At 52.2% G+C, this 24,762-nt stretch overlaps 8 protein-coding genes across 8 annotated transcripts; 4 read left to right on the plus strand and 4 right to left on the minus strand.

The window, feature by feature from the left end:
* Positions 1–2,069: 2,069 nt before the first annotated feature.
* On the plus strand, positions 2,070–3,133 carry LTHEOB_4151 (uncharacterized protein; the record flags this gene model as incomplete). The annotated part of the gene is made up of 5 exons (XM_035513154.1): positions 2,070–2,099; positions 2,149–2,185; positions 2,238–2,305; positions 2,356–2,738; positions 2,791–3,133. The coding sequence occupies 5 exons, from the start codon at positions 2,070–2,072 to the stop codon at positions 3,131–3,133; spliced, it is 861 nt and encodes a 286-aa protein (XP_035374855.1).
* A 1,231-nt stretch (positions 3,134–4,364) lies between these two features.
* On the minus strand, positions 4,365–6,090 carry LTHEOB_4152 (Cytochrome P450; the record flags this gene model as incomplete). The annotated part of the gene is made up of 4 exons (XM_035513155.1): positions 4,365–5,386; positions 5,447–5,515; positions 5,570–5,669; positions 5,746–6,090. The coding sequence occupies 4 exons, from the start codon at positions 6,088–6,090 to the stop codon at positions 4,365–4,367; spliced, it is 1,536 nt and encodes a 511-aa protein (XP_035374856.1).
* Positions 6,091–6,956: 866 nt separating this feature from the next.
* Positions 6,957–8,814, plus strand: LTHEOB_4153 (uncharacterized protein; the record flags this gene model as incomplete). Its single annotated transcript, XM_035513156.1, has 5 exons — positions 6,957–7,081; positions 7,219–7,413; positions 7,467–8,289; positions 8,340–8,494; positions 8,724–8,814. 5 exons carry the CDS (start codon positions 6,957–6,959, stop codon positions 8,812–8,814), a joined length of 1,389 nt encoding a protein of 462 aa, XP_035374857.1.
* Positions 8,815–13,269: 4,455 nt separating this feature from the next.
* LTHEOB_4154 (3-carboxymuconate cyclase protein) lies at positions 13,270–14,662 on the minus strand (the record flags this gene model as incomplete). The annotated part of the gene is made up of 2 exons (XM_035513157.1): positions 13,270–14,265; positions 14,348–14,662. 2 exons carry the CDS (start codon positions 14,660–14,662, stop codon positions 13,270–13,272), a joined length of 1,311 nt encoding a protein of 436 aa, XP_035374858.1.
* A 1,040-nt stretch (positions 14,663–15,702) lies between these two features.
* Positions 15,703–16,499, plus strand: LTHEOB_4155 (uncharacterized protein; the record flags this gene model as incomplete). The annotated part of the gene is made up of 4 exons (XM_035513158.1): positions 15,703–15,742; positions 15,816–15,888; positions 15,942–16,324; positions 16,378–16,499. 4 exons carry the CDS (start codon positions 15,703–15,705, stop codon positions 16,497–16,499), a joined length of 618 nt encoding a protein of 205 aa, XP_035374859.1.
* A 918-nt stretch (positions 16,500–17,417) lies between these two features.
* LTHEOB_4156 (FAD binding domain containing protein) lies at positions 17,418–18,883 on the plus strand (the record flags this gene model as incomplete). Its single annotated transcript, XM_035513159.1, has 4 exons — positions 17,418–17,716; positions 17,767–18,035; positions 18,089–18,468; positions 18,521–18,883. The coding sequence occupies 4 exons, from the start codon at positions 17,418–17,420 to the stop codon at positions 18,881–18,883; spliced, it is 1,311 nt and encodes a 436-aa protein (XP_035374860.1).
* Positions 18,884–19,188: 305 nt separating this feature from the next.
* On the minus strand, positions 19,189–21,028 carry LTHEOB_4157 (FAD binding domain containing protein; the record flags this gene model as incomplete). The annotated part of the gene is made up of 3 exons (XM_035513160.1): positions 19,189–20,455; positions 20,513–20,707; positions 20,766–21,028. 3 exons carry the CDS (start codon positions 21,026–21,028, stop codon positions 19,189–19,191), a joined length of 1,725 nt encoding a protein of 574 aa, XP_035374861.1.
* A 2,483-nt stretch (positions 21,029–23,511) lies between these two features.
* Positions 23,512–24,311, minus strand: LTHEOB_4158 (Maltose O-acetyltransferase; the record flags this gene model as incomplete). The annotated part of the gene is made up of 2 exons (XM_035513161.1): positions 23,512–24,121; positions 24,202–24,311. The coding sequence occupies 2 exons, from the start codon at positions 24,309–24,311 to the stop codon at positions 23,512–23,514; spliced, it is 720 nt and encodes a 239-aa protein (XP_035374862.1).
* Between the last annotated feature and the right edge of the window lie 451 nt (positions 24,312–24,762).

A 24,762-nucleotide genomic window follows, 5' to 3' on the forward strand; every position in this document is an offset into this window, starting at 1 on the left:
CCTTAGCAAAAGAGTGACATAAACGATAGACAATGAGGCAGAGCCGTGAGGCAGTCGAGACTGTGCGGGCAAGACCAAGAAATAGGAAGACCCCATCACATGCGCTTACCGGCTCGGATGGGGGGAAGAGCCGCCGAATTCCCACTGCCACGTCTGGATCTTGCAACGATCTACTTCGCATAGTCCTCATGAACCAAACGTGAGCCGTGCTTTTGGCCGCTTGGTAACTTCGAAATTGAAGGAGGCAGGGAGCTCAGCCTTACGCGGTAAAGCGCTGACCAGGGTGTTTCCAGCAATGCCAGTGGATCCTTCAACTTGTCTCCTATTGCAATGAGTCCCATGGGGCCTTAGCGTTTTTGCTGATACGGATTGAATAGTAATACTCAAAACCAGCCGCGCAAAATCATTACCAAAAAACCGGAGCTCGGGGACTTATTTTGCTACTCTTATCGATGGCGACAGACGTGGGACATTTCCCCACGCTACTCACTTACTCGTGTGCTTTGCTGATCTGTAGTGAAGGGCTTCGCGAAGTAAAACATGTCAATCTGTGGCGCAGCCCGTGCCGCACAACCGTGTGCGGCACGGGGCGGAACTTTTACCAAAGCTGTAAAGCTCCATCAAATGACTCGTCATAGCTCTTTTGCGTGTGTCTCCTTTAGACCGCTCCAGTTCTTCACACGGTTGTCGAGCAGAAAGCATCAGCATCTGCATAAATTTCCGAAGCAGCAGTAATTATTCTGCCGAGAGGAAGTGGACGCATAGGGGCTTGCATGTTTTATGGCTTCGATCTGGGGCTTGTCAGATTCCAGAAAGCGCGCGGCCCCCACGGGCACACAGTGCTGGGTCGCGGATGCGCAGGATGCATCCTTCTGGTCGGCGACACCGCTCTTTTCCGGAACCGTTATCGAGGATTCGGGAGCTAGTCTCTTGGCAACAGTCAGTTAAAAGGCTAGTGCTTGTCTGTATAAGAGATGCAGATCGTCGGATCCCTCAAAGCAAGCCCCGCACAGACCACAGACATGACTCTACTTGGACACGGGCATGACGAGGCCGATTCCGCGCCCCTCACCTCCAAATTCATTACCCGGGGATCCTCGCCTCCTTATCCACAAATGTCCATTATTTCCTTGTGTAGTGCGGCACGTTGGGCGCCGTAGGCGCAGACTTCCACAGCATGCAGGCGGAGAAGGGTTTTCCGACGAGTTTTTACCAAGGGATTTTCGGCCCCCCCGACACCGGCCAGAGTCATGACCGGATGCTCCGTGCATGAATACGTCCACGAGCGAGTTTAGCCGACGCTTAAGGCATCAACCCGGTTTCTGGATTCCTACCTGTTTGCTTTCATTATGGAAATACATCGGCCCAACGCAAAGGAACGTCAAAGCTTAACTTCGCCCAAAGCCATGTCCCTGCCTTCGTGAACCCAAGGGGAAATGATTGAGCAGCCGCGTCAACTCGGCCGAGTGGGTCCCTGTAGCAGCCTCGATTAGTCCATCTCTGGGGCACTTATTGGCACTTTCCTCCTGAAACTGTTAAAAGATGGCCCCCGTGATCGGATCCTGCGGACTAGATTTGAACTCTCTTTTGGCAGCTCCGCACTTCCGCTCGCCTAAGTCTCCGAGATGCGCCTGCTCTGGGGATTCCTCGCTTTGGCGAGTTGTTTATGCGCGCTCGTCGAGGCTGGTCTGACAGAGTCTGCAGCCCTTCTCCCAGCTTGCGGATTGAAGTGCACCATCGCGGCCATTGGAGAATCTACGTGCTCGCTGACCAATGAAACTTGCATCTGCACAAACCAAGAGCTCATAAGTAGCATCTCAGTGTGCGTCCAAAGCAGCTGTACCGTCAAAGAGCAGTTGAGTACGTTATTTTCATGCAAACGCCTCATCGTTACCGTCGTACTAATAAAACCAGCAACAAAAAATGTCTCCGATACTGCGTGTGGCGTCCCTGTCAGAGATGTATCTCATCTCATCGATGGATTCGGAGTGGGTGGATGTATTGTTACACTACTTTTCTTTATCGCAAGGATAGTGTCAAGATTAACGCTTGGTGGATTCGACTTCGGCATGGATGATTATACTATTACCGCGGCCATGGTAAGTGCAGCTGCGATTCGCCTCAAGTCGACATTCACTGATGTGCTAGGCCTGTCTCATTGGTTTCTCGGCGCTATCCACAGAGCGTAAGACATCTGGCATCCTCGTTGCTATTAACGAATACTTACGTTTTATCAGTTGCCAAACATGGTCTCGGTAAAGACATCTGGACCATTCCGTTCGACAGTATCACCTACATCCTCGAGGTACTTCTAATCTCCAACTACTTTATTTTAGCGACACTAATTCTCGTCAGGTATATTTCGTCGATGAGCTGCTCTATCTTGTTGTCATATCCATGACCAAGCTATCCATCCTATTCTTTTACCTCCGCATCTTTCCGGACAAGACGTTCCGAAAAATATCCTACGGCGTCATGGGATTCTGCATTGCATACTTGATTACATTCTTGATTGTCTCCATATTCCAATGCAACCCGGTAAAGGCGGCATGGCTACATTGGGACGGCTCATACCACGGCGCCTGCAATAACGTCAATGCGCAAGGCTGGGCGGCAGCAGCTTTCAACATCGCTCTGGACCTCACAGTTCTTTTCCTACCTCTCCGGCAGCTTTCGAAGCTTGTCATGGGCTGGAAGAAGAAGCTCCAACTCTTGCTCATGTTCTTAGTTGGTGGCTTGTAAGTCTCCGGGCCATGTTTAAAAGTACAAGAGAAGACTAATCAGAAACAGCGTCACCATTGTCAGTGTCATTCGGCTCGAGACGCTTTTCAAATTCTCGAACAACACCAACTTTACATGGGAGAGCGCACCATTCGGATACTGGAGTACGATCGAGATGGATGTCGGCATTGTGTGCGCCTGCATGCCTGCCGTCCAAGCACTGCTGAAAAGAATCTTCCCTACGATATTTGGAACCACGCAGGGAGACAAATCGACTGGAAGATCGGGCTATACAGGGCGCACGGATCAGTCGAATTCACACGCCCAGCCGAAGAGTGTTGATACCAAAGACTTTGTTCCACTTGTGGAGGTTGGAAGCGTCCGAGATGCTGAAAGAGGACGGGAGCACTGAGTCTACTCTGCGCTGGCTTTTTTGGATCATTGATTTATTAAATATTCACATGGTCTCTTCCCAAAATACATATACCAAATATAATTTTTATTCGATTCGCAAAGTTTTGACTGTTAGTCAGGCGGGAACTTCCTCTCTACAAAGTCATGGTCCAAATTACTGCAAAAGTCAGGAACATAAGCATACGATGAATGCGTTAAAAACCTTTAAAAGCTTATATCTATGCGACGACCCCTGCTCCCTATACGATGTTTGCTTGGCCATCGCAGTATTATGAGACCGAAGTTGTAGTTTATATCGGGTCCCACCAAATCAGCAACCACCGGCTTCTAGATTTAGAGTGCAGCAACACCCACGGCCATGCTACTTTCTTCCACGTCCATGGATATTTCCACCTCCAAAATTCTGGACAGACATAAACACCATGTCTATGCTGGTGAGCGATCCTTGCTAGAGCATACGCTGGTGGACCGTTTCAACTCCCAAGGCGGCCAAGAGCCCTGGCAGGTAGAAGTGACCGACAAAATTGCCCTGGCGTTGGGTTTGTCGACGACAGATCTCAAAAACTGTGACGGCTTGCCCCCAATGCGTTTTATGAGGGCGCATGGTGGGACGATGCATCTCGGCCCGCGTGGAGCACTTGTAGGCATTACTTGCCCGTCATGTCTTGGAAGCTTCCTCTTTAGGGCTGCATTGTATGTACCTCCTTCGGAAGCTCTTGGGGCCGTTGCATATCGAATTCCTGGACTGAAATTCAGATCAACGCTAAAGGACGGGATCGCGATCCTCGTGAAGGGAGGCAAAGTTATTGGACGCATGGTGTGGGCTGTTCCGGCGTGTCCGTGTCACATTGCAGAAGAGGTGGAAATACACCTAAATCTATTTCCAGAGCGGAAAATTCATCAGCATTAGCAGAATAATTATTCGAGTCACGGACCCTAGACCTCTACCTGGAAATGCTATCAAAAAGTATATTCATAGGCTTGAGGAGTGGAGTTTCTAATCAGTAAGGGGTACGCCAGGGCGTTTTTACCTTCAAAGGAAATATATGTGCTATTTTTTAGCTTGACATATGAAGCTTTACTTTGTGAATGCCAATTTTCAGTGGCCAACCATCCAATTCCAAGTGCAACAAGTGATCTCTTACTGATCAATATCAGGTCGACCAGTCCCCTCAACTACTTCAATTTGAACCACACTTGACCTATCTACGGCAAGATTGAGTACATTTTCAGAGAGCAATCTCCGGCTCCCTCGATTTGTATCTCAGCCTCACCGTCGGATCGGGCATAATCAACTCCGCCTTCGTGATAGTCTCCGGCCGCTCCCTGGCGTCCGCGTACTCCCAATCATACTTCATAAGCATATGGCACAGCGCAATCTTCAGCTCATTGCTGGCAAAGAACCTGCCCGGACAAGCATGCTCGCCATGTCCGAACCCATGCATCTCAGCCGACGTCTGGACGAACTGAAACTTCATCTCATTGCCGGGCTCCTGCCGCAAGCGGTACCAGCGCCGGCCGTCGTACGCATCCGGATCCGGGTACAATTCAGCGTCGCGGAGGATGCGCGGCGGGACGACGACCATGGCGCCCTTTTTGATGACGACGCCGCTCGACAGCCGGATGTCCTCGGTCGCCCTGCGCCGCATCGAGAAGGCGTCGGGCGGGTTGAGGCGCTGGCTCTCCTTGAGGGCGGAATCCATGAGGCGCAGGTTGCCGAGGCTGGTCTTCTTCCAGCCGTCGGTGCCGATGACGGCGATGATCTCCTGGCGCAGCTCGGCGATGAGGTCCGGGTGGGCGATGAGGTCGAAGAGAACGTTGGTCAGCGACATGGAGGTGGTGTGGATGGCGGCGATGGTCAGGGCGAGCTGCGCGAAGACGGGGTTGTATTCGGAGATCTTCTTCTGCTTGGCTACGTCGGCGAACCACTTTAGCGAGTTGGAGTCGACGTTGTCCGGGCCCAAGGCGTTCTGCCTGGCGACTTCCTTTTCGATTATCTCGGTGGCCTTTTCCTCCAGCTTGTCCAGGGCTTTGATCTCGGGAATAAGGCCCAGGTAGTACATAATCGGCTGGAGGAACTTTGGGTACTTGCGCAAGCTCTGGATGGACATGAAAATTGCGCCAGTGTAGTCCCCGGAAACGCGGATCCACTCGGGGTCACGGCAAAGCTTGTCTCCGAGGAAGACGCGTGCGGAAAGTTGTGATACAAAATCGACAGCGATGGGGTAGAAAGGTTTCGTAACCACCCATTCTGACACAATGGATTGTTAAGCAATGGGACGGGTATGCGAATGTAACTTCACCGGCTCACCTTTGCTTGGAGGGAAGAGGTTTTTCAATGCGAAGTCAGTTTCTTCCGAAAGCCCCTCGGTGATTTTACCTATTGTGAGGATCAGCACAAGCATCGAATACTATTGATAGTTGAAGTACACACCGAGTGACTGGGTTAGTTTGGTCCTAATGGCATCAGTGACGTGGTTGTGTTTCATGGGTAAGTATGACGGGGAAAAGCTGCGATAATGAGCGAGGTTCTCCTGTTAATCAAACATGTGTCAGCGAAAATAGAAGCTTCCTCGTTTATACACAGTGTACTGGCTAGGTTACACTTACATTCCTGACAACTTCGAGAAAATCTAGCCTTTTGTCGTTGCGGATCTCATTGATGTACTTCGTCGGTATCAAAATCTTGAGGCCACCGTCCGTCCAAACTTGGCAGACATCGTTGACTTGTTTCAGAGCAGTGTCAAGGAATTTGACAGACTGTTCGCGGAACTTTTGCCTTGATTCTTCAATCCCACCTTTACCGATGATAAGAGGAATGTTTGGATAGGCCCTTGTTGACGAGAGGAAAGAGTAGCCGACATATGCTAGAATGAGCAAGAGGGTTGTTCCGATGATGTTTGGGAGTTGAGACGTGTCCCCGAGTGGAAGGCTTCTCTGTATCGGATTTGCCATGGCCAAGGGGCAGCTCAAAAGAAAATCAAAGAGTTGGTAATCAGGAGGGCTTTCCCTGCAGCGAGAACAGGGTTGATATAGAGGCTCTTAACGAAATAAGGAATGGGAAGAAAGTCAAATTTATATTCATCTTATACTGCCAAATTCATGCCGAGAAACCAATCATACGTTCTTGATGAAATTTCTTTTGCCGGGGTTTCAATTCTGCATCCGATAGCCGATCGGCTTCGGGAGGAGAGATCTCCGTTGAGTAAATCGGATTCTTATGTAGGTTTGTACCGAGGGACTTCAGTGAAGTAGGTCAAGATCGTATGTAGGTATATACCGAGAGCTTCGGATACGGCCTCCCCGCGAATTCCGGCCGCAGGAGAACGCTGCTTGACGTGACGCAGAGTACGGGGATCTTCCCGCCCCCACCATAGTGCTACAAAACTTTCACGAGAATCAGGCGTTGACAGGGATTACATATGGACGAAACGCTGCGGCGCCAAATCGGACCTTGGATCGCGTGCCAGTGGGTCACGTGCCGGAGCTTGGGCGGCTAGCAACACATCGCGGCGAATGGCGACACTGTAAAAGTTGCTTCGCCGTGAAGCAATCCTGTCGAATCATTCTAACGCGCTATGCATCGCAATCACACTGGCCCCTTCAGTCTCCATATTTACTGTCAAAGCAGGCAGCAGTCGAGACGCCAGGGTGGGGCGCGGATTTATCGAATTGACCAATAGCCTTACCAGCTGGCCGCTTGCTGTGCCGCACAAAACTTTAAGTATATAGAAAATCCTCACCGTACCTCCACGAGCCAGAAGACCGTCGCCGGTCGGTCGAAAGCTCGTGGCGCGCGCGCGTGTCCAGAACCCGCAACCATGTCGAAGCGCGGCACGACGCAGCAGTTGAGCAGAGATGGCAGCTTTTTCGGAGATGGGTCGAATGAGCTATCGGAGAACGACAAGCCTAGGCAGGCTGCAGCTGCGCAGCTGGTAAAGCGAAAGTAAGTGCGGTTCTATTACCTAGATGTAAGATGTGGAGCGCGTAGTGGCGTGTGCTGTTAGCGCGGCTCTGCATCGCGCGGGGCCTGGCGCATTCTGCGTTCACGTTCACTTCTAATGCTGATGCTATTGTTTACAGGCTGAAGCCGCTTAAGGGCCGTCCGCGTGTCGCACCCTATGACTTAGCCCGGGATGCGCAGAAATGGGTGGCCAAGATCAGACGCGAGAACGGTGGCGTCTCCCGAGAGGTCGAAGCTGGGATGAAGAGAGACTATCCGGAAGCTTGGGAGGTGCTGCAAACTGTCCGACGGAAGCTCGGATCTGCTGCTAAAACGTGAGCACGCGGCAACCACTTTTGCATGGCTCCACGTTGACGTGAGCGGTCAGGCTCGCAACAGATCTCTACTCAAAGGACACCCAGTATCTATACGAACTGATTCAGAATGCCGACGATAATCAGTACACGCGCGCTGAGGCGAACGCTGAGGAGCCGTACATCTGCTTTAGCCTCTATCCAGACCAACTTGTGATCGACTGCAACGAGGACGGTTTCACGGCCGAAAATGTCAAAGCTATATGCGGCATCGGACAAAGCACCAAGACAGCCCCGCAGGGATGCGTTGGCGAAAAGGGCATCGGCTTCAAGTCTGTGTTCAAAATCGCACAGCGGGTGCATATCCAATCAGGCTTTTATTCGTTTTCCTTTGAGCATACCCGCGACTCTGACGACGAAGGGCTTGGCATGGTCACTCCAATGACCGAGCCATTCAAGGATTTGCCCAAGGATGTCCTCACGAGGATTACGTTGACATTGCTGAGCAGTGTAGACCTCCGCAAACTGGTTGATGAACTGAGCAACGTCCCGGACACTTTGCTTCTTTTTGTGAAGAAACTTCGCTCAATCCTGGTCAACATTTACCCCGAAACTGGAGACTCCACGCAACTCGTATATTCGTGTCCTCAAGACCCCATTAGGGGATTTAAAACAGTTGAGAAACAGTCCAGATCCAACGATGGAGAGTGGGTTGTTGAAAAGAGACATTTTCGCGTCACCAGGCGTACCATCAAGGACCTTCCCCACGATACCTCAAGAAAGCAGACTGAGGCAGATGTTCTATTAGCGTTCCCTGTGAACGAAACAGGCGATGAGGCAATCTTGCAGGGACAGCATGTCTTTACATACCGGCCTATTCGATCAGTTGGCTTCAATGTAAGAAAGCTGACTATGTTTCGTTACTACCATGCTGATAATCGACTTAGTTCCTGATCCAATCGGACTTCACTACCCAGGCTGGTAGAGAAGTTGTCGTACACTCTCCTAGGAATAAGGCCCTTCTTTCTGGCGTTGCTAAGACCTTCCGAGACGCGGTCCTGGAATTCTGCGCGCACAAGAAATTGCAGTATCAGTGGATGAGGTATCTACCAAATGACTCGTCTGACGAGTTTTGGGGGGAGCTCAAACCTACGATCGAAGCTGTTCTCAAAGAGACAGCCGTGTTAAGATCCTGGAGTGGCCGCCTATGCCATCCTGGTCAATTGCGTTTTGTAGCCAGCAATGCACGAGACAAGTACGGGGATCCACTTTTTCCCGACCTCCCGAATGAGGTTTATCTTGCTCCTGACTACACATATAACGACTTCCAGCTCCTCGACGGTCTCGGAACTCGGAACCTCAACATCACCGACTTCCTTGACAGACTTCAGGCCGATCTCGAGAGACCTGACTCAAAGATGAAAGCAGTGCTAACTGAGGACGACTGGCACTCGAGGGTTGCGAGTGTACTCTCTGCATGCTCGCAAGAACATATCTTACGTGTGAAATCCTTTCCTCTCATTCCACTGGTCGATAAATCTTGGGTATCTGCTCCCAACGGCATTTTTGGCCAGCGAATCTACTTCCCTACTTCAGGAAGCAGCGAAATTCCCAGAGATTTGGGTTACCGTCTCGTTGATCCTTACGCAATCAAGAATGACGCCCGGAAAAAGCTCTTTGCACATCTGGGTGTAACCGAATGTGACCCGGGGAGTGTGATTTCGGCAATCCATCAAAAGCATGCTAAAATGGCGGACGCCAGTGTTTTTAACACGGTACCTCATCTTCAATTTCTATTTTGCAATCTACCTACTGACAGCCGTCTGAACCGAGTTTTCAAAATGGCTACTGAGGGAGGAGGCACAGTTGACCTCAGCTGTGAGCGCGCTTACTTCCCTGACTCGAAAGATATGTACGATCCAAAAAATGTATTCCAGCCACAAGACACATCTCTGCATCGCTATCCGGCCAAATTCATTCTTAGCGTCTACCTTTCGTCTGTATCCAGCAGCTCTGCAAGTCATGGCATGTCTGCCTCAGTTTGGCTTGAAAAGGTTGCTGGCGTCAAGCGAATGCCTCAAATCCATCCAACCGGGTTCAGCAGCAACTCACCAGAACTGGACTATATCCTAAGACATCGCTCAGAAATTGTTCTCGGACTCCTAAAGAAAAACTGGTCCCATTATGATGGGGTGATAACAAGCTACATCGAGCACCGCCTGAAAGAGTGCAAGGTACCCAGCCTGAGTGGCTCAGCGATTCAACTTCAGGGCTCTTACATGCCGCTCCCGAGGTTGAAATCCTTGGCCGAAAGGTACGGAGTTTCCAAGGCTTCCTTTTTCGTACTTCCACCGTCAAATCTCAAAGATGACGATGAGGAGTCCTGGAAATTCTTGAGCCGATTTGGAGTCCGATTCGTGGACGACGCAGACTTCTACATGAAGCTGTTAGACTCCATCGCTGATAGTAATGAAGGCACTCTCAGCCCCGAAGCTGAACAAGCTACCTTCAGGGTCTATGGTAGCATTATGCAGAAATGCGTTACCAACGAAGATTGCAGTAGAGTCTTGTGAGTATATCTGTACCATTCAAATGTAGGAGGCATACTGACCGTACCGAGGAATTATTTCAAGAATTACGAAAGAATATACATTCCCTCGTGCCAGCTGCGTAAATCTCGGTGGCTTTCCGTTAGAGATTGCGTTTGGGATGGCCCAGACTGGCTAGCAGTAAAATCACGCCTCAGCGTCGTCACTGGATCTCATCATCTGAAACATCTTTTCAAAACAGTCCTCAAAATACGTGATGCCGTGTGGCATGACTCACTGGACGAATTGTCCTCAATGCGAAAGAACCTGGAAAGGAATCATTCAAAAGCTTGGCAGATATATCGCAGCCTCTGGCGCGACTTCGAAAAGGACAGCAACCATGACAATCTGCAGTAAGTAAATCTGCGTAAATCTGATGATATGGTATTAACTGCGACATCTAGAACGAGATTTGAGAATAACAGTCTGATTTTTAGTCCTTCTCAAAACGCGTGGTTTCCACCTTCATCCTGCATTTGGGCTGATGACAGAACTCGGATCCCCGAAAGGACTCCGATCAGCACGCCATACGGGTCGCTGCAAGAATTCTTCTGCCAAATTCTGCAAGTCCAGAAGCCCGACCTTCGAATGTACGTTCAGGAATTAATGCAGCTTTCCAAAGACCAGCCTCCTTCCTTGCTTCGAATCAAAGAGAGCATTAGCTTGATCAGCACCATGGACCCTTCCTCCAAAAGTTTGAAGAGCTTGCGTTCTGCAAATATCCTACCCGTACGACTCCCAAGCGGGGATGTCAAACTAACAAATGCTCGCGTGGACTTTGCGATCATTGATCGTAAGGTGTACGGAGAAGCTCTTCAAGGCCAGATCACCACTCTAGACTTTTCCCTCAATGAAGTCCATGCTTGTAGGTCGTTTCTGTTGGCTCTGGACTTGGGTCGGAGGTTCATATCAGCGGCTGTTGAAGAGAAAACGTCGGCACAAGGAAGCCTTCCAGACCTTGACTTGACTGATGCGTTGAGAGAAAAGGCACATGCAATTTTTCGGTAAGTTTAAAATCTGCTATCAGAAACGGCAGGGGATTACAAAGCAAACCCTTACGATGAGCATCCATTGTTCACCGCAGCGGTGTTTGTGTCATATCATTTTAGACACCTCTACCATACTCCTTTCACTGACTCAGAATAGGATTTCCGCACATTTCAACAGCACCATGGCCCAAAAAGGTGATCGCACCGTGTTTGAGCTCTTCCGTTGTGCCACTGTCTACGTCAGTGAGAAGATTTCCAAGTCCATCAGCCTTTTTCAGAGCCTCCAAACGTTTACCGTTCAGTGCAACCAAGCCAATTGTCACATCGAAGAGCTTGATGGTCAGCTGAAGCTGTATGTTCCATCCGATGAACGCAATCGAGAAATCTGCTATCTTCAACAGCTGCCGAAATCGGTTCTCCGCTTTCTGTCTATTTCCGACTCCTCTGCTGAAACGGTACTTGTTCAAGTCCTGGGAAGCAGCAGTCTCGATATCGTCAATGTCATTCTGGAGGATGCAGGTATCATTGAGCTGGACATTCCCACCACGACACTAGACACCAATATCGGGACGGACCATACTATACTGCTTTCAGAAGTTCAAGTCTCTTTGACATCTCCGGCAAACCAGGACGCAGCTTCTACTTCGGCTGAAAACGAGGGACACATACCCGTAGAGGACGAAAATTCAACCAAATCGTCTCCGATCCTCGTCACGCCTGGCGCAGCTTTATCAGCGAGCTCTAATAGCATTGGCAGCTCATCGTCCGTCCCTGGAGACTTAGAAGAGGAAGATGTCGGCAACAGTGATGCTTCAAGCACTTCTGATTCTGGACTGAATCCTGCCAGCTCCGCACCGTCGGTAGAAAGCGGTGAAGAGCTCGACTGGATCAAGAGCTTTCTTCAAGTTTGCTGTGATAGTTCAAATGACGGCACTATATGGTCGGAATTCCGAGCGCACATAGAACGCGATGTCCCCACCTCCCAGAATCCTTTCTCTTTTCAGAATTGTCACTACCAATCTATCACATTCCAGGAACCACATCAAGACTTTTCTTTCGAAGAATTACGATTGCGCGATCACTGTGTCCTTCTAGACTCGGCTGGCACATCCACAACGACACAACCCCCCAGCAAAGATAGAGCATACGCTGAGCTTCTCAACCATGTTATCGACTCTGCCAGCAGCGCTGTGTTCCCTCTTCGAGGCGACGCACCTAATCCAGCCACGGCACCTCGATCCACATTCACCACTACCTTTGGCATTGATAAGAAGATCGGTGCCGCTGGGGAGCTATATGTAAGGACACCATTCTGGGCCATCCTCCTCTAAACTGATTTTTTTACCCGCTAGGCTTTCGAAATGCTGAAAAGTCTATGCCTTCCCGGCTTCGATGAGTCCAACTGGACGAGTGTAATCCGCAATGAAGTCAGCGTCTGCGACAGATACCGCGACCTCGAGCCCTGGACTGGCCACCTTGAAACTTCCGACATTATCTACACAGATGACGACGGTTCTCTGCGGCATGCTTTGACCAAAAAAGGCTACCTGTCGCCTAGATTGGGAGTCCGCACTGATGCAACATACTTCTTCGAAGTAAAGACAACGACTGGGGAATGCAATACGCCATTTACTTTGACATCATCACAGTGTAGACAGGTAAGCTCCACTAGTTTATTTTAGATCCAGTACTCTGGATTACATAACTAATGAATCACCTTGCCAGATGGAAGAATTGACTTTTGAGGGCAACTTGAATAGATCAAACATCTATATTCTCCTTCGAGTTTACAACATCGAGAACGAGGGCATAGGAATGAAAGTATATGTCGATCCTTGGAGGTCTATTGGTCGAATGAGAAAGAAGGATTTTGCACTTAAAGACGGGATTACACTGTATCCTTCGCAATTAACCTCGAGAGTGCTACATAGCTTTTAATATTTTCCTTCCCCCCTTCAGGGGATAAGAGACTGGAGTAACTATTCAGGCCTCTTCGTGATATCTGGCTGGACGATGTAAGGGATGCTGGCGGTTGATAATTGACTGTGCTATTCTGACGGGAAATGAAACGACTACTTGAAAAAAAAATAAACTGCTGTTGAATCTTGGAAGAGGCTTACAGTAGTATCATGCGCACCGCAACAAAGTGAAACTTCAGCATTGAATCCCTGCCATGTAGAAGGGAATAGTGCCAAACAACGTAAAGCGACTTTCATCTCTCTGGGCCTCAAACTGCGGTGTGCGAACAGCTGATTACCCAGTAACTGTATATTACTCTACAGCAACCCGCCTCTGATAATCTACATCATAACCGCCATCCCCTGCGCATTCCTCCCCACCCCCATCCCCGTCAACTCAAAATGCTGAATCATCCTCGCCTTTCCCCTCCCACCCGAGACATCCAGCACCGTAACCGCAGCCGGGCTACTCCCATTCCCTGGCGAGAGCGCGTAGACGAAATCCCCCGCCGCCTTCAAATCGATCAGCCCCGGATCGCCATTCTGCGCCGCCAAATCCACCACGCCCACGACGCTCGCATCCTCGACACTCATCTCCACGACGCGGTTCACCCCGACATCCGTCACGAACGCGGTGCCCGTCGCCTCGGACACCGTCGCCCAGCACGTCGCCATCTGCCCATCCACCGCCTGCTTCGCCAGCAGCTCCGCCCGATTGTTGTTGTCGCCACTCACCGACAACACCGCCGCCCCGAACGCCGCGTCCGTCACGAACACCTTGTCCTTGCTCCCCGGCACCAGCGCCGCGCCGAACAGCACCGCCGTGCCCGCCGGCGACGACCGCGTATCGCAAGACGCCAGCTTCGCGCGCGCCCTCTTGCCCCCCGCGCCCCTGCTCCACCACCGCCGCTGTTGCTGCTGCTGCTGCTGCTGTTCGACATCAAACACCGACACGAACCCCGTCTTATTCGCCGCGGGGTCGCCCTTCACCGTAACAAACAACCTCCCCTCATCCGCCGAGAAAAAGGCGTGGGAAACCGTATTCGTCGGGCCGACAGGCGGCGTCGTCTGGCCGAGCGTGTCGTCGAAGGGGCGGAGGGCGTCCATCGCACCCACGAAGCCGTGGCTGGGGTGGAACGGCGCGCAGGATATGCCGGCTTTGGCGCCCGTCGTGCCGACGCAGGCGAGGCGGTGCTTCGGGGAGGCGGCGACGGTGTTGGGGAACTCGCCGGGGAGGGGCATGGGGTGGTGGCCGAGGGCGGTGAGGTGCGTGGGGTTGGAGGGGGAGATGGAGAGCATGGTCAGGGTGTCGGAGCCGGCGTTGACGGCGAAGAGGGACTTTGTGGGTGGTGTGCCGTTAGTTGGGGGGTGGTGGGAGAGGGTGTGTGGTTGGCGGGGGAGGGGAGGGGAGGGGACTTACGTTGCCGGCGATGGTTAGGGATGATTGGCCGACCAGTGCGTCTGGGGCAGAGGTTTTGTTGGTCGTGCCGTCTATCGCGTTGGAACCGGCGCCGTTGGTGGCGGTCACGGTGCCGTCGGACAGGGTGCCGTCGGCGGCGATTGGGAGGGCGACCACGGCGTTCTGTGCGTCGTTTGTGAGGAAGTAGACGGCTTTCCCAACCGTTGGAGATCTTGCTGCTACTTGGCATTCAGCGCCGCAGTGAGGGGCTGGTGCACTTGCGGCCAGAGTGAATAGCCAGAGGCTGGAGAGAAGGAGGGACGATTGCGTGGGCATGGTTATTACAGCCAGGTGCTTTGCTGGACAAAACGAGCGAGGAGAGGAGAAAGATGACAAGAATCCAGCTTGCCAGTGAAGAGAGTGTTCAGGATGCGTGCTGTCCAAATGTTCGACTCCAATCGTTCTCAATTTATAACACTTGACCTCTGACTTTCGCATTGGAAGATAAGGAGCAACCAAACACCATCGCGACGTTAGAGACACACTCTTCTGTCAAGTGCATGCTGTATATCTGGATGATGCTGACAATGTTCCCGAATGGGTGAATGATTATTGAATCAACATTGCCGCATCGAGCTAGTGAAATGTGGTCACAGACACTGGGGTTTGATCGACGTGTCGCTAAGCTGAATGAGGGAAAATTGGATCACTGATCAGGCGGAAAGCATATTGAAACTCATCTTGTATCAGCACGGACCTCAGACGGACCAATTGAATCTGCACAATACAAAGGCAACGCGTTGATGCTCCATCGTTCGTAATCTCCAGGCATATACGGCTCAAAGCTTCCTATCAGATGTGAACACGAAAAGCAGTAAGCTGGCGCTGCTGAATGCGGTGCAGGGGTGTGTTCTTGGGGGGTTCGACTGTTCAGGTTTCTACAACAGCTGCTAAGAAAAAAAAAATGAAGACTGACTACTTGCTCATGGGCGAGCTCTTAAACCAATGCGGCTTTCACTTTTACAATTACAAAGGTTTCGCACGTGGCCTCAGCTACCGTGCCAGAAGCTAGACACTGCACGGAAACAATGTTTTGTCGTCATATTGCCTATCATCTCGGGTGTTGCCGGCTCCTGAAACGTCATCCGCCGCTTGCGAGGTTTCACCCCACCAACAGTAACGGTTCACTTTCCACGCTCCTGTCTCATCCCTCTCGCAGTATAAGTCAAGTCTACTAAGACCCTGGCCCATACAGTAGCCGCAATTCCCAAAACCACCCACATCGACGTCCCGTCATCCAGCTGTCCGCACACTTTCAACACCAAGCTTAGCAGTCAACAAATCGTTCACAGGAGCTGTTCCTTCAACATTTTGACATGAAGTTCAGGTTTCGTAATTTTGGACACCGTTCTGAAGGTAGGTGTAGTGGATAGCTTTCTATTTTTCCACAGCAAAGCTTTGTACTCGGATTGACCTGAATTTCAAGCAGATTCGGGCCAGCTGAAGGCAGATCCCGAGAAGGTACTCCATAAACGACGTGCACAAGTTCGAAAGGCACAAAGGTAAATCGTAGCTTTCGCTCCAGGCGTCAGCAAGTGTTAACTTGACTATACAGGACCCACCGCGAGCGCAAAGAAGCTTACACCAAAGCTCTGGAAGCTGAGGTTCTCCAGCTGCGAAGCAACGAGGCAAATCTGCTCCGAGAGACCAAAACTCTATATGAAGAAATCAGAAGGCTAAACGACGTGTTGCGAGTGAACGGGATTGAGCCGACATCAACCCAAAGCCATGCCACGCTCAAGCCGCCAGAACTCGAATCCACAGTCTCCATCGAGACTTACAACACCCAGAAACAGCTCGTCATCCGGAGCCCGGTCGCTGATCCGCAGAGAAAGGACCGTGCTCTGCTACCACGGAGAGCGGCCAGCTACGCACTGCACAAAGGGCAGCTTGCGGGAACTGGCGTCCGTAGAATCCAAAGGATAGATTACCATAAACGTGGGTATCAAGTTCCCACATGCCTAACACATGACTGACAGCGCCATCTTCAGCTTGGAGAGATACGATGCTTCCGGCCAACACCGGCAGCAGCCCAGTCGACCCTGGACCTATCTCGAAGTGCATGAGGGACCAGGACGCAACAAACATCGGAGTCGAGTTCATATTGACGTGAGTGCACAATCAAATCAGACGGAGTAGTCCCAGTTTGGAAAACTCACGATGATTTTTAGCCTCGAACGTCCTTGTCTACCGCACATGGAGAGCGCTCTGAAGGACTCCTCCGCTCCTCATGGCCACGTCCTCACGCTTTCAGCTCCATTGCTCTACCAAGCCCCATCGGAAACAGCTTCACAGACACACTCTCACTCCTGGAGTATACCAAAAGAAAGCTTAGAGTGTCTTTTAAAGCTATCTCCGAACCTGAGTTCAACGGACGAGGTGACGCCGATACAAGCGTGGGATTACATTCGACGGCACCCCGCATTCAACGCGCTTGAAGTGGATAAGCTGAGGAGCTTGGCAGAAAGGCTGCGTCAGCATGTGGAATGCCATGGGTAACGCTGCCTAATCTTATCTCGCAAGTAGTAAGACTGATCTTTGCTTGTAGTTTCGGAGCCGTCGTCAAGCGAGACCTGTTCCAGAGCTTGACGCACGAACTAGTGGCCGCGCATGTTTTTTGAAGCGGACCAATGAAGGCGACGAGCGGCAACCGCCTGATCGAAGTAGGGCTGGCGATGATGCAGCCAAGCCGGAAATGGCTGTTGCGTTGGGGGAGATCGGCGGCAGATTGAGACGAAAAGGGTAGGTGTCTGGCTCGGAAGAGGGCAAGACTTACTGCCGTCAGCCTGGGCCGTTATTGACGACCGGCATTTCAGGGTGGGGGCCGGTTTCGTTGATTACTGTATTTATTGTTGCTCAGATGGCGAGAAGTTCAATGGCTGTTGAATTCCACCTCTTTTTGCTCCGCTAGAGTGGTGCGCTGGGTTTCGCATCCGTTTGATCCGGTGGGGGCCGATTCAACCGACTGGTTCTCCGATCCGAGGTCGGAGAGTTGCTTCGATCCGCTCTCCCGACTACAACATTGCTCGCCATGGCCGACGCTTCCACTTCTTTCAAAGTCATCATCGCGGGAGGCAGCCTTGTGGGGTTGGCGCTGGCATTGTGCTTCGAACGGGCAGGGATCGAATACGAGCTATTCGAAAAGGGCGAGCTTGCCCCGCAGCTGGGAGCTTCGATAGGCTGGCATCCGCACGGGGTCCGGATTCTCGAGCAGCTGGGACTGCGAGACGACATTGAGAAAATCGCGGTGCCTCTCGTCGACAGGCTGATATTCGACGAGAATGGCAGGTGCATAGAGAAGTCAAAGGCGCTGTGGACAATTTCACAGAGGTACGTGTGGCTAGCTGCAGAAGAGTGGATAAATGACTGACCTTGCGTAGCATGGGACATCCGATGTTGTTCATCGAGAGGTGTGAGATGCTGAGCATCCTTTCTTCGCACATCAAAAAGAAGGATCGAATCCACACGCATTGCAGTATTCAGTCGTATCAGGAGACGGAGAAGGGGGTGTCTGTTACCACCAATGACGGACAGGTTGTGCACGGGAGCATCCTTGTGGGTGCGGACGGGATTCACAGCCACGTGAGAGGGTTGATGGCGGACGTGATTTCCAAGACGGATCCAGTGCTCGCGAAGGAGCTGAGAACAGGTAGGGCCCCACTGGTCCACAATTCTGGCCAAACTACTCACAGCATGGTCCAGGCTTCGTTGCGCAGTACAAATGTGTCTTTGGCGTATCCCGCAACGGGTCCAATACGCCTATCATGCCAGACGCGACGACGAACACCGTCTACTATGATTACTACTCTATATTGACGGCAACAGGCGTTCCGGGTCTTATTTTCTGGTTTCTGTTCATCAAGCTACCTGCCCCAGTACGGGCCCCGGATTGCCCCCGATACAGCCAAGGCGATATGGAAACGACGATAGAGGAATTCGGCGACAAAACCATAGGGCCGACGTACACGGTCAGGGACCTCTGGGATTTGCGGGTCAAAGCGTCTATGGCTCCGCTGGAGGAGGGCATGCTCAAGAAGTGGAGCCACGGCCGTGTTGTTCTGGTCGGCGACTCGATCAACAAGGTGCGTACGAACCAACGATCTCGAGTGACTCAGCGCTAAATATCATGGACAGGTCACCATCAATGCCGGACTCGGTGGGAACACGGCATACGAAGGAATCGTGTGCTTTACCAACGGACTCGTCGAGCTCCTGGCGCGGTCGCCGACACCCTCACTGAGCGAGCTCACCGCAGTCTTCCAGGAGTTTGAAGAAACGCACCGTCAGCGGGCCGATACGGTAACCTGGCTGTCAGGTCTGATCACGAGATACGAGTCTCAAGACACGTGGTACCTGAAGCTTGTGTCGCGGTGGTTGAGTCCATGGCTGAGTGACGCGCTCAAGACCGATGCCTATGTCTCATTTTTCGGGAAAGCACCGCATTTCAATTGGCTTCCCAAGCCGAAGCCAGGAGTAGTAGTGGACGCCAGATTGTAAACAGGCACAGATCTCTTGTTGTATTTCCGTTTGGGTTGCTAAGTAGCGTGCGAATCCTACTATCAAACGACCATGAGGGCTTTCTTTCCCCACCACTTCCAAAATAGCGGTAGAGAATCTTTAGAGACTTTCAGTATCATCTTCCTGCCACCAGCTTCTTAGCAGTATCTAAATGACGTACTGGCACAGCTTCTGCCATTTGGACTCCTTTCACTTCAACACAGCAACTAAGGATGCTCGTAAAAATAAGCAGAAGTATCAATCCATACTTATTCTATCAAACCAGTAATCCCATTTACCAGCCTTCATGCCCTACAAAGCCTGCCATCCGTTTCAACCCAAGCATCACTGCCCACAACAGCCGGCCCATAAAACAACCCGTTCGGATCCCACGTCTCCTTGATGGCCGCCAGCTTCTCGTAGTTTTCTCCATAGTAGTCCTCCTTCCAATCCGGATTCAAGTAACTCGCCTCATTCATGTACGCGCCCGAACCGGGCGTCAGCTCGGTCAACCGCGGCACGACGACGTCATTCAGCGTCTTCTCCCTCGCGCGATTCACCTCCTCCGTCGCCGCAAAGTCCCACGGCATCACCGACAGCACCGAGATCAAACTCTCCCGCCACGCCGGCAGCAGCGCGTTCGGCGCCACCGCATTCCCCACCTCCCCGGCCTTCAGCCCGATGCCGGCCAGCACCAACCCCGGCGCCTCGACCTCCTGCAGCTGCCGAAACGCCTCGACCAGCGCCGTCCCGTTGTCCGCTTCCACCACGTCCCGCGGCACCAGCCGGCCGCCCATCATGACGTTGATGTTCATCGTGCCGCGCGGGATGGGGCCGAGGAACGTCGCGTAGTGCGTGTAGAACGACGGGAAACTCGTCACGTTCAGCGCGAACGGGATGCCCAGCTCCGCCAACGCATCCGTAAATGGCGCCAGCGCGCTCCGCACGCCCGCCTCGTCGGCGCCCGGCAGCGTCAGCGGCAGCAGCCGGAAGCCGGCGCTCGACACGCTGAAGCTGGCGTGGCCGCCTTGGTCGACGAGGGAGGGGAGGGTGGAGATGAGCGCCTGGACGCCGGCCCAGAACGTGTCGTTGGAGGTGCTGCCGCCTTTGGCGAAGGCGAGTGATGCTCCGCCGACAGTGAGATCTGGGTACGCGCGCACCGTGACGGACGCGGCGACGGCGTAGGCGCCCGCGCCGCCGCCGCTCAGCGCCCAGTACAAGTCGGCGTTCTCTGTCGGGCTCGCGGTGACGATCTCACCAGATGCAGTCACGACTTCCCACTCGAGCACCTGGTCGGCGCCCATGCCATGAATAGAAGTCAAAGTGCTGTGGCCACCACCCTGCGTCCACCCGCCGACGAGGCCGACGGTGGGGCAGTTGCCGGTCAGCACGACGTAGCCTGCTTCTGTTGCAGCAGAGAGGGCGTCGGTGCCGCGCACGCCCGCCGCGAGCTTGATGGCCGGGCCGGAGTAGGAAGCGCCGCTGCCGGTGTAGGCGTCGATGACGGTCGTGGAGCGCATGTTGTGCGTCCACAGGCTCAGCGAGCCGGTGCCGGTGCTGCGGCCGAGGAAGCTGGGGCCATATTAGAACGTGTTGGTGGTGAGGGACGGGGTTGAAGATGTAACTTACTCATGGCCGGTGCTGCGGACGACGAGGCGGATGTTGTGCTCGTTGGCGAATTTGACGCCGGCCGCGATGTCTGCGGCGGATGTCACGTTGATCGAGTACGCGGCGTCGCGGCCGAGCTCGCACGGCTCCTCGCGTGGGGTGAATGGCGTGCAGGTCTGCCAGACTGGGTCCATCATGGCTGTGGGCCCATCTTGGCTGCGGATGCATGGTCAGTCGTACTCGTTTTCGCGTTGTCTGTTTTCGGAAAACTTACAACACGAGCGGCCAAACCCATTCAGACTTGAGCGCGGTGCAGGCGGCTTCGTCATAGTCCGGGTCGTGGCAGACGTGGGCTAGCGGTTTGTTCGCAATGAGCTTGCCGGACACGGTGGTGTTGAGCTCTGCCCAGGCGTCGGCTGCCGGCCAGCATGCATCACCAGGGATGCATTTACAGGTCGAGTTTTGAGCGACAACCACATTCGCCGAGAACGAGAGCGTGCATATAGCAGCAACCAAAGAACGTGAAAGGAACCCCATCTTGCCAACTTCCCCTCGAAAATGCAGGAGAAGCGCAAAATAAAAGAGCGGTGGGAATGCCAGCACAATCTTCTGGCGCATACGCGGAAATATATTAAGCCCAGCCGAATACGCCCCACGGAGCTTTTATTAGGAGTGCATGAAGGATGCGGGGGTAGCTGCCTGCTCCGGAAAGATCCCCACATTGGGTAAATCCAACCAGAGTTCTAGCCCTCGTCCTCGCTACCGGGCCCTGAAAAACATGCTTGTTGGCCCCCAACTCCAAAGCTTATTTCACACAAGTCGTTATCAATCCCTACACGCCACATAAAACGGTCTATATTAAAGATAGCCCCTGCAGAAAATGTGGAAACTAAAACGAAGCATTCCCGAGATCCCGTACAAGCCCTAAATCCTCTACGGCCGGAATTGATAGGCCTAATCTATATCACAAGCCGCGAGCTTGAGATCCGAGGTCCCACATCGCCACTGTCGCTGAGTATCTGAACTATCCTTGCAAGGGTCTCAGATCTCTACGTCATTTGGATGCGATGAAAAGCGCGGAGCACGTTTGCTTTGGTTTACAGCCCTACGGTGGTTAATCTCCGCCTAACCATGGATATTCTTCATGCTTGTTTTTAATTTCCCTTGACTGCGAGCGTCTTACTGAACCGATAACAAAGTAGTGGTATTTTGATGTAATTGAGCGAACCGCCCGATAGATTTCAACGCCACATTCAAGATTCCCAGGAAAGTATTAAACGCCTCCACTCACTCCACAACCTATTTCCCAAAATTAAACAGACTGTCCACCCATTTATACTACCCAGAGTACGTACTTGGCTCTCCAGAAATTATGCTATCAAGGAGATGCTCACCATAGCCAGGTGGTGCCGACCCTTCGGGTTCGCTCAAAACGTGCTGATCTGCATTGCTATTTGTGACTGGCCGGAGGACCGAGTGTGGAGCTGGCCCCCTCGCTGGAAGAAACAATCTCGGGGAGAAGTGAACCTGTTCCTGAACCCCGCATGTCAGCTGCAAAGCCCCAGTGAGACATTTCCAAAGCGCCTACCTCGTAAGTTTCTCCATGCTCATTATCAACGCTCAGCGTCACCCGCAGTTTGTATCGCACCTTAAGCCCCGGTTCATCGACGGACTGTGCGCAGGAATACGGTGGCAATGGCAGCGGTAGTGGTATCGAAAAGCAGCTTTTCCGATCATCTCCACCGACGCCTTCATCTTGTGCTGCAATCTTTGTACTCATAGAGATTATATCCTCCAGCTGCTTGGTCATAGACGTGATGACTGTGGTCTTTTTGGTCGTGCGGTATGGCGTCCCGTCCTGAAGAACTATGAGCTGAATTGTCTGGAACAGCTCGATTCTGATCGGGTGGAGCTTGAGAGGGCCGCTGGAATGTGCAATCAATGCAAATTCCAGATCAAGTTCCCCATCTACGGGTTGGTAAGGTTGCGGAAGAGATATTTGACAGCTCAGAGTCGAAGGTATCGTTATGCGATGCGTCTGCAAGGCACGATGCGTTAGCGCGTTCAATTTCGACCAACGAGTGACTCAACCTTGAATTCACACTGACCTCTGGAGCAATGAACAATTGATCGGCCCAGAAGGATGGGGATTTGATGATTCGTATGCGTTCGCATGTGCTCAAAGATTTTGTTAAAAGGCCGGTAGATACCTCTGCCGTCAGGCAGTAGCAGATGGAAGCATCCTCTGGCAGGTGCGGTACTGTCTCGGGCATGTTCGGATCCAGTTGGAAGGTGAATGGCCAGCTGTAAAGACCAGGACCAGCCTTACTGGCTTGCATGGCATTCTTTACCATAATGTGGAGACGCTGACTTTGCAGGTAAACGGTCTCTTTTTGTTCCACTGTTTGCGGATGTAGCGTATCCGTCACCCAGCTGAGTACATATCGTCCTTGGTCAGAATGTATTCGAAATATTTGGGAGACCAATGAGCACTGACCTTACTTTGCGAACGCCACAAAGCCGTACCTCGACGGACCTGATGGTCGTTTCCGTTTGCGTGTAGAAGGTCACGGTGCCTTCGATGGTCTTCTTCTGACCGTCTCTGTGCTCTTGACGAAACACAATGTCCTTGCTATCAAGACTACAAGAGAGCAATAGCCGCATCAGTGGTGCTTTGGATAAATCCTGGAGTTGTATTGCGTACTGTATCCTCACACTTTTGCCAGAATCGTTTAGCAACATTCTTTCCTTCGTCGTCGAGATGTTCGTTCGTTCTCGCAGGCGTGAAAGAGAAATGATCTCATACCAGAACGCGGAATCATTAGTTTGACGTTGTTGGATCACCGCGGAGCTTCGGTTTGCTTGTATTTCTTTCGAAAGGATGCATTACGTAAAGGATACCTGACCTACTACCTCCGGCTGCGCAAGGGTAATCATCCACGTTGCCTATTTTGGTAGTTGACTATTAAGGAAAAGCCACTTCTCCTTGCCCAGCTCTCCAATCCCCTACCACATCAGTCTCAAACCGATCCTTTTCTCGTCACCGGAGTTTGAGGTACCGGATCCTCTTCAATCTTGGGCAAGTTCGCGATCCCTCTGGTAACCCTCGCAGGGCAACCAACGGCAACGCTCCAAGCAGGGATATCCCGGGTCACTACCGCGCCAGCTCCAATCGTGCATCCATCACCAATCGTGACTCCCGGCAGAATCGCCACGTGCCCGCCAATCCAGCAGTCGTTCCCAATCGTCACCGGCTTCGCGAACTCGACATTATCTCTCCGGCTCTGGACTTCCGTCTCGTGCGTGGCTGCGAAGATGGACACATTCGGTCCGATGATGACCCTGTCCCCAATCGTAACGAGGCCGCAGTCCAGGATCGTCAAGTTAAAGTTCGAGTAGAATCGCTTGCCCAGGCTGATGTTGCAGCCGTAGTCGATGTGGAAAGGAGGCTCGATGATGGTTTCGTCGTCGTCGAGGCGGCCGATGATCTCGTGGAGCATGGCCAGGCGCGTCTTTTGCAGCGTTTCGAAATTTGCGTTGGCTTCAGGCGGGAAGTAGTTGTTGTAGCGATGGGACCAGGCGCGGGCTTTGAAGCGTGCGTTTTCCAGGTCGGGAACGAAGGCATCGTAGCTGTGGGGTACCAGTGAGCCGCAAGCCAGACAAGGATACTTGGCGTGCCAAGGGGATGTGTTCGGGAAGGGATGGCTTACAGCATTCCTGAGATCATCCGTTCGTACTGCTCGCACCAGGGTACATTCTCCAGCCTCCAGGCCTTTCTGACTTGCTCAACATCCTTCAATGGAGCCGCCATCTTTCCCATGTATGATCGTTCTCTTGGTTCGTGTTGAGAGACCAGCCATCCAATCCGGGATTCCTATATGTATAGAAGCTGAAATTTGCGCGGAACTGGCGATCCGAATCGTAGCCCCTATCGCGTGTTGAAGACCCACATGGTGCGCCTCTATAGTATTACTGTGGAGACGGTTCAAGGCAAGGCACTTATGGCGAGTATCAACTTTGGCTCTCCGTGTGCAGCATTACTGGAATACACCGTGGTAAAAATGTCCACAACTCTGCTAAAAGGTAAATATTCGTGATTTTGGTGCATATAGCTGTCAAATTGAAATGAAAGAATTGGAGAAATAAGTGCTTTCGCTCTTTCTGTACTCTCCTGTTTCGAAGTCTCCTTACAACGGCCTCCCTGCGTGCAGTGAATGACGTCAATTGTTGCAACTTGTCCAGGGGCCAATCGCTTATCATCATTCTGTTCT

This window comes from Lasiodiplodia theobromae, assembly GCF_012971845.1.
Source record: "Lasiodiplodia theobromae strain AM2As chromosome Unknown scaffold_11, whole genome shotgun sequence".
Taxonomy (NCBI): Eukaryota; Fungi; Ascomycota; class Dothideomycetes; order Botryosphaeriales; family Botryosphaeriaceae; genus Lasiodiplodia; species Lasiodiplodia theobromae.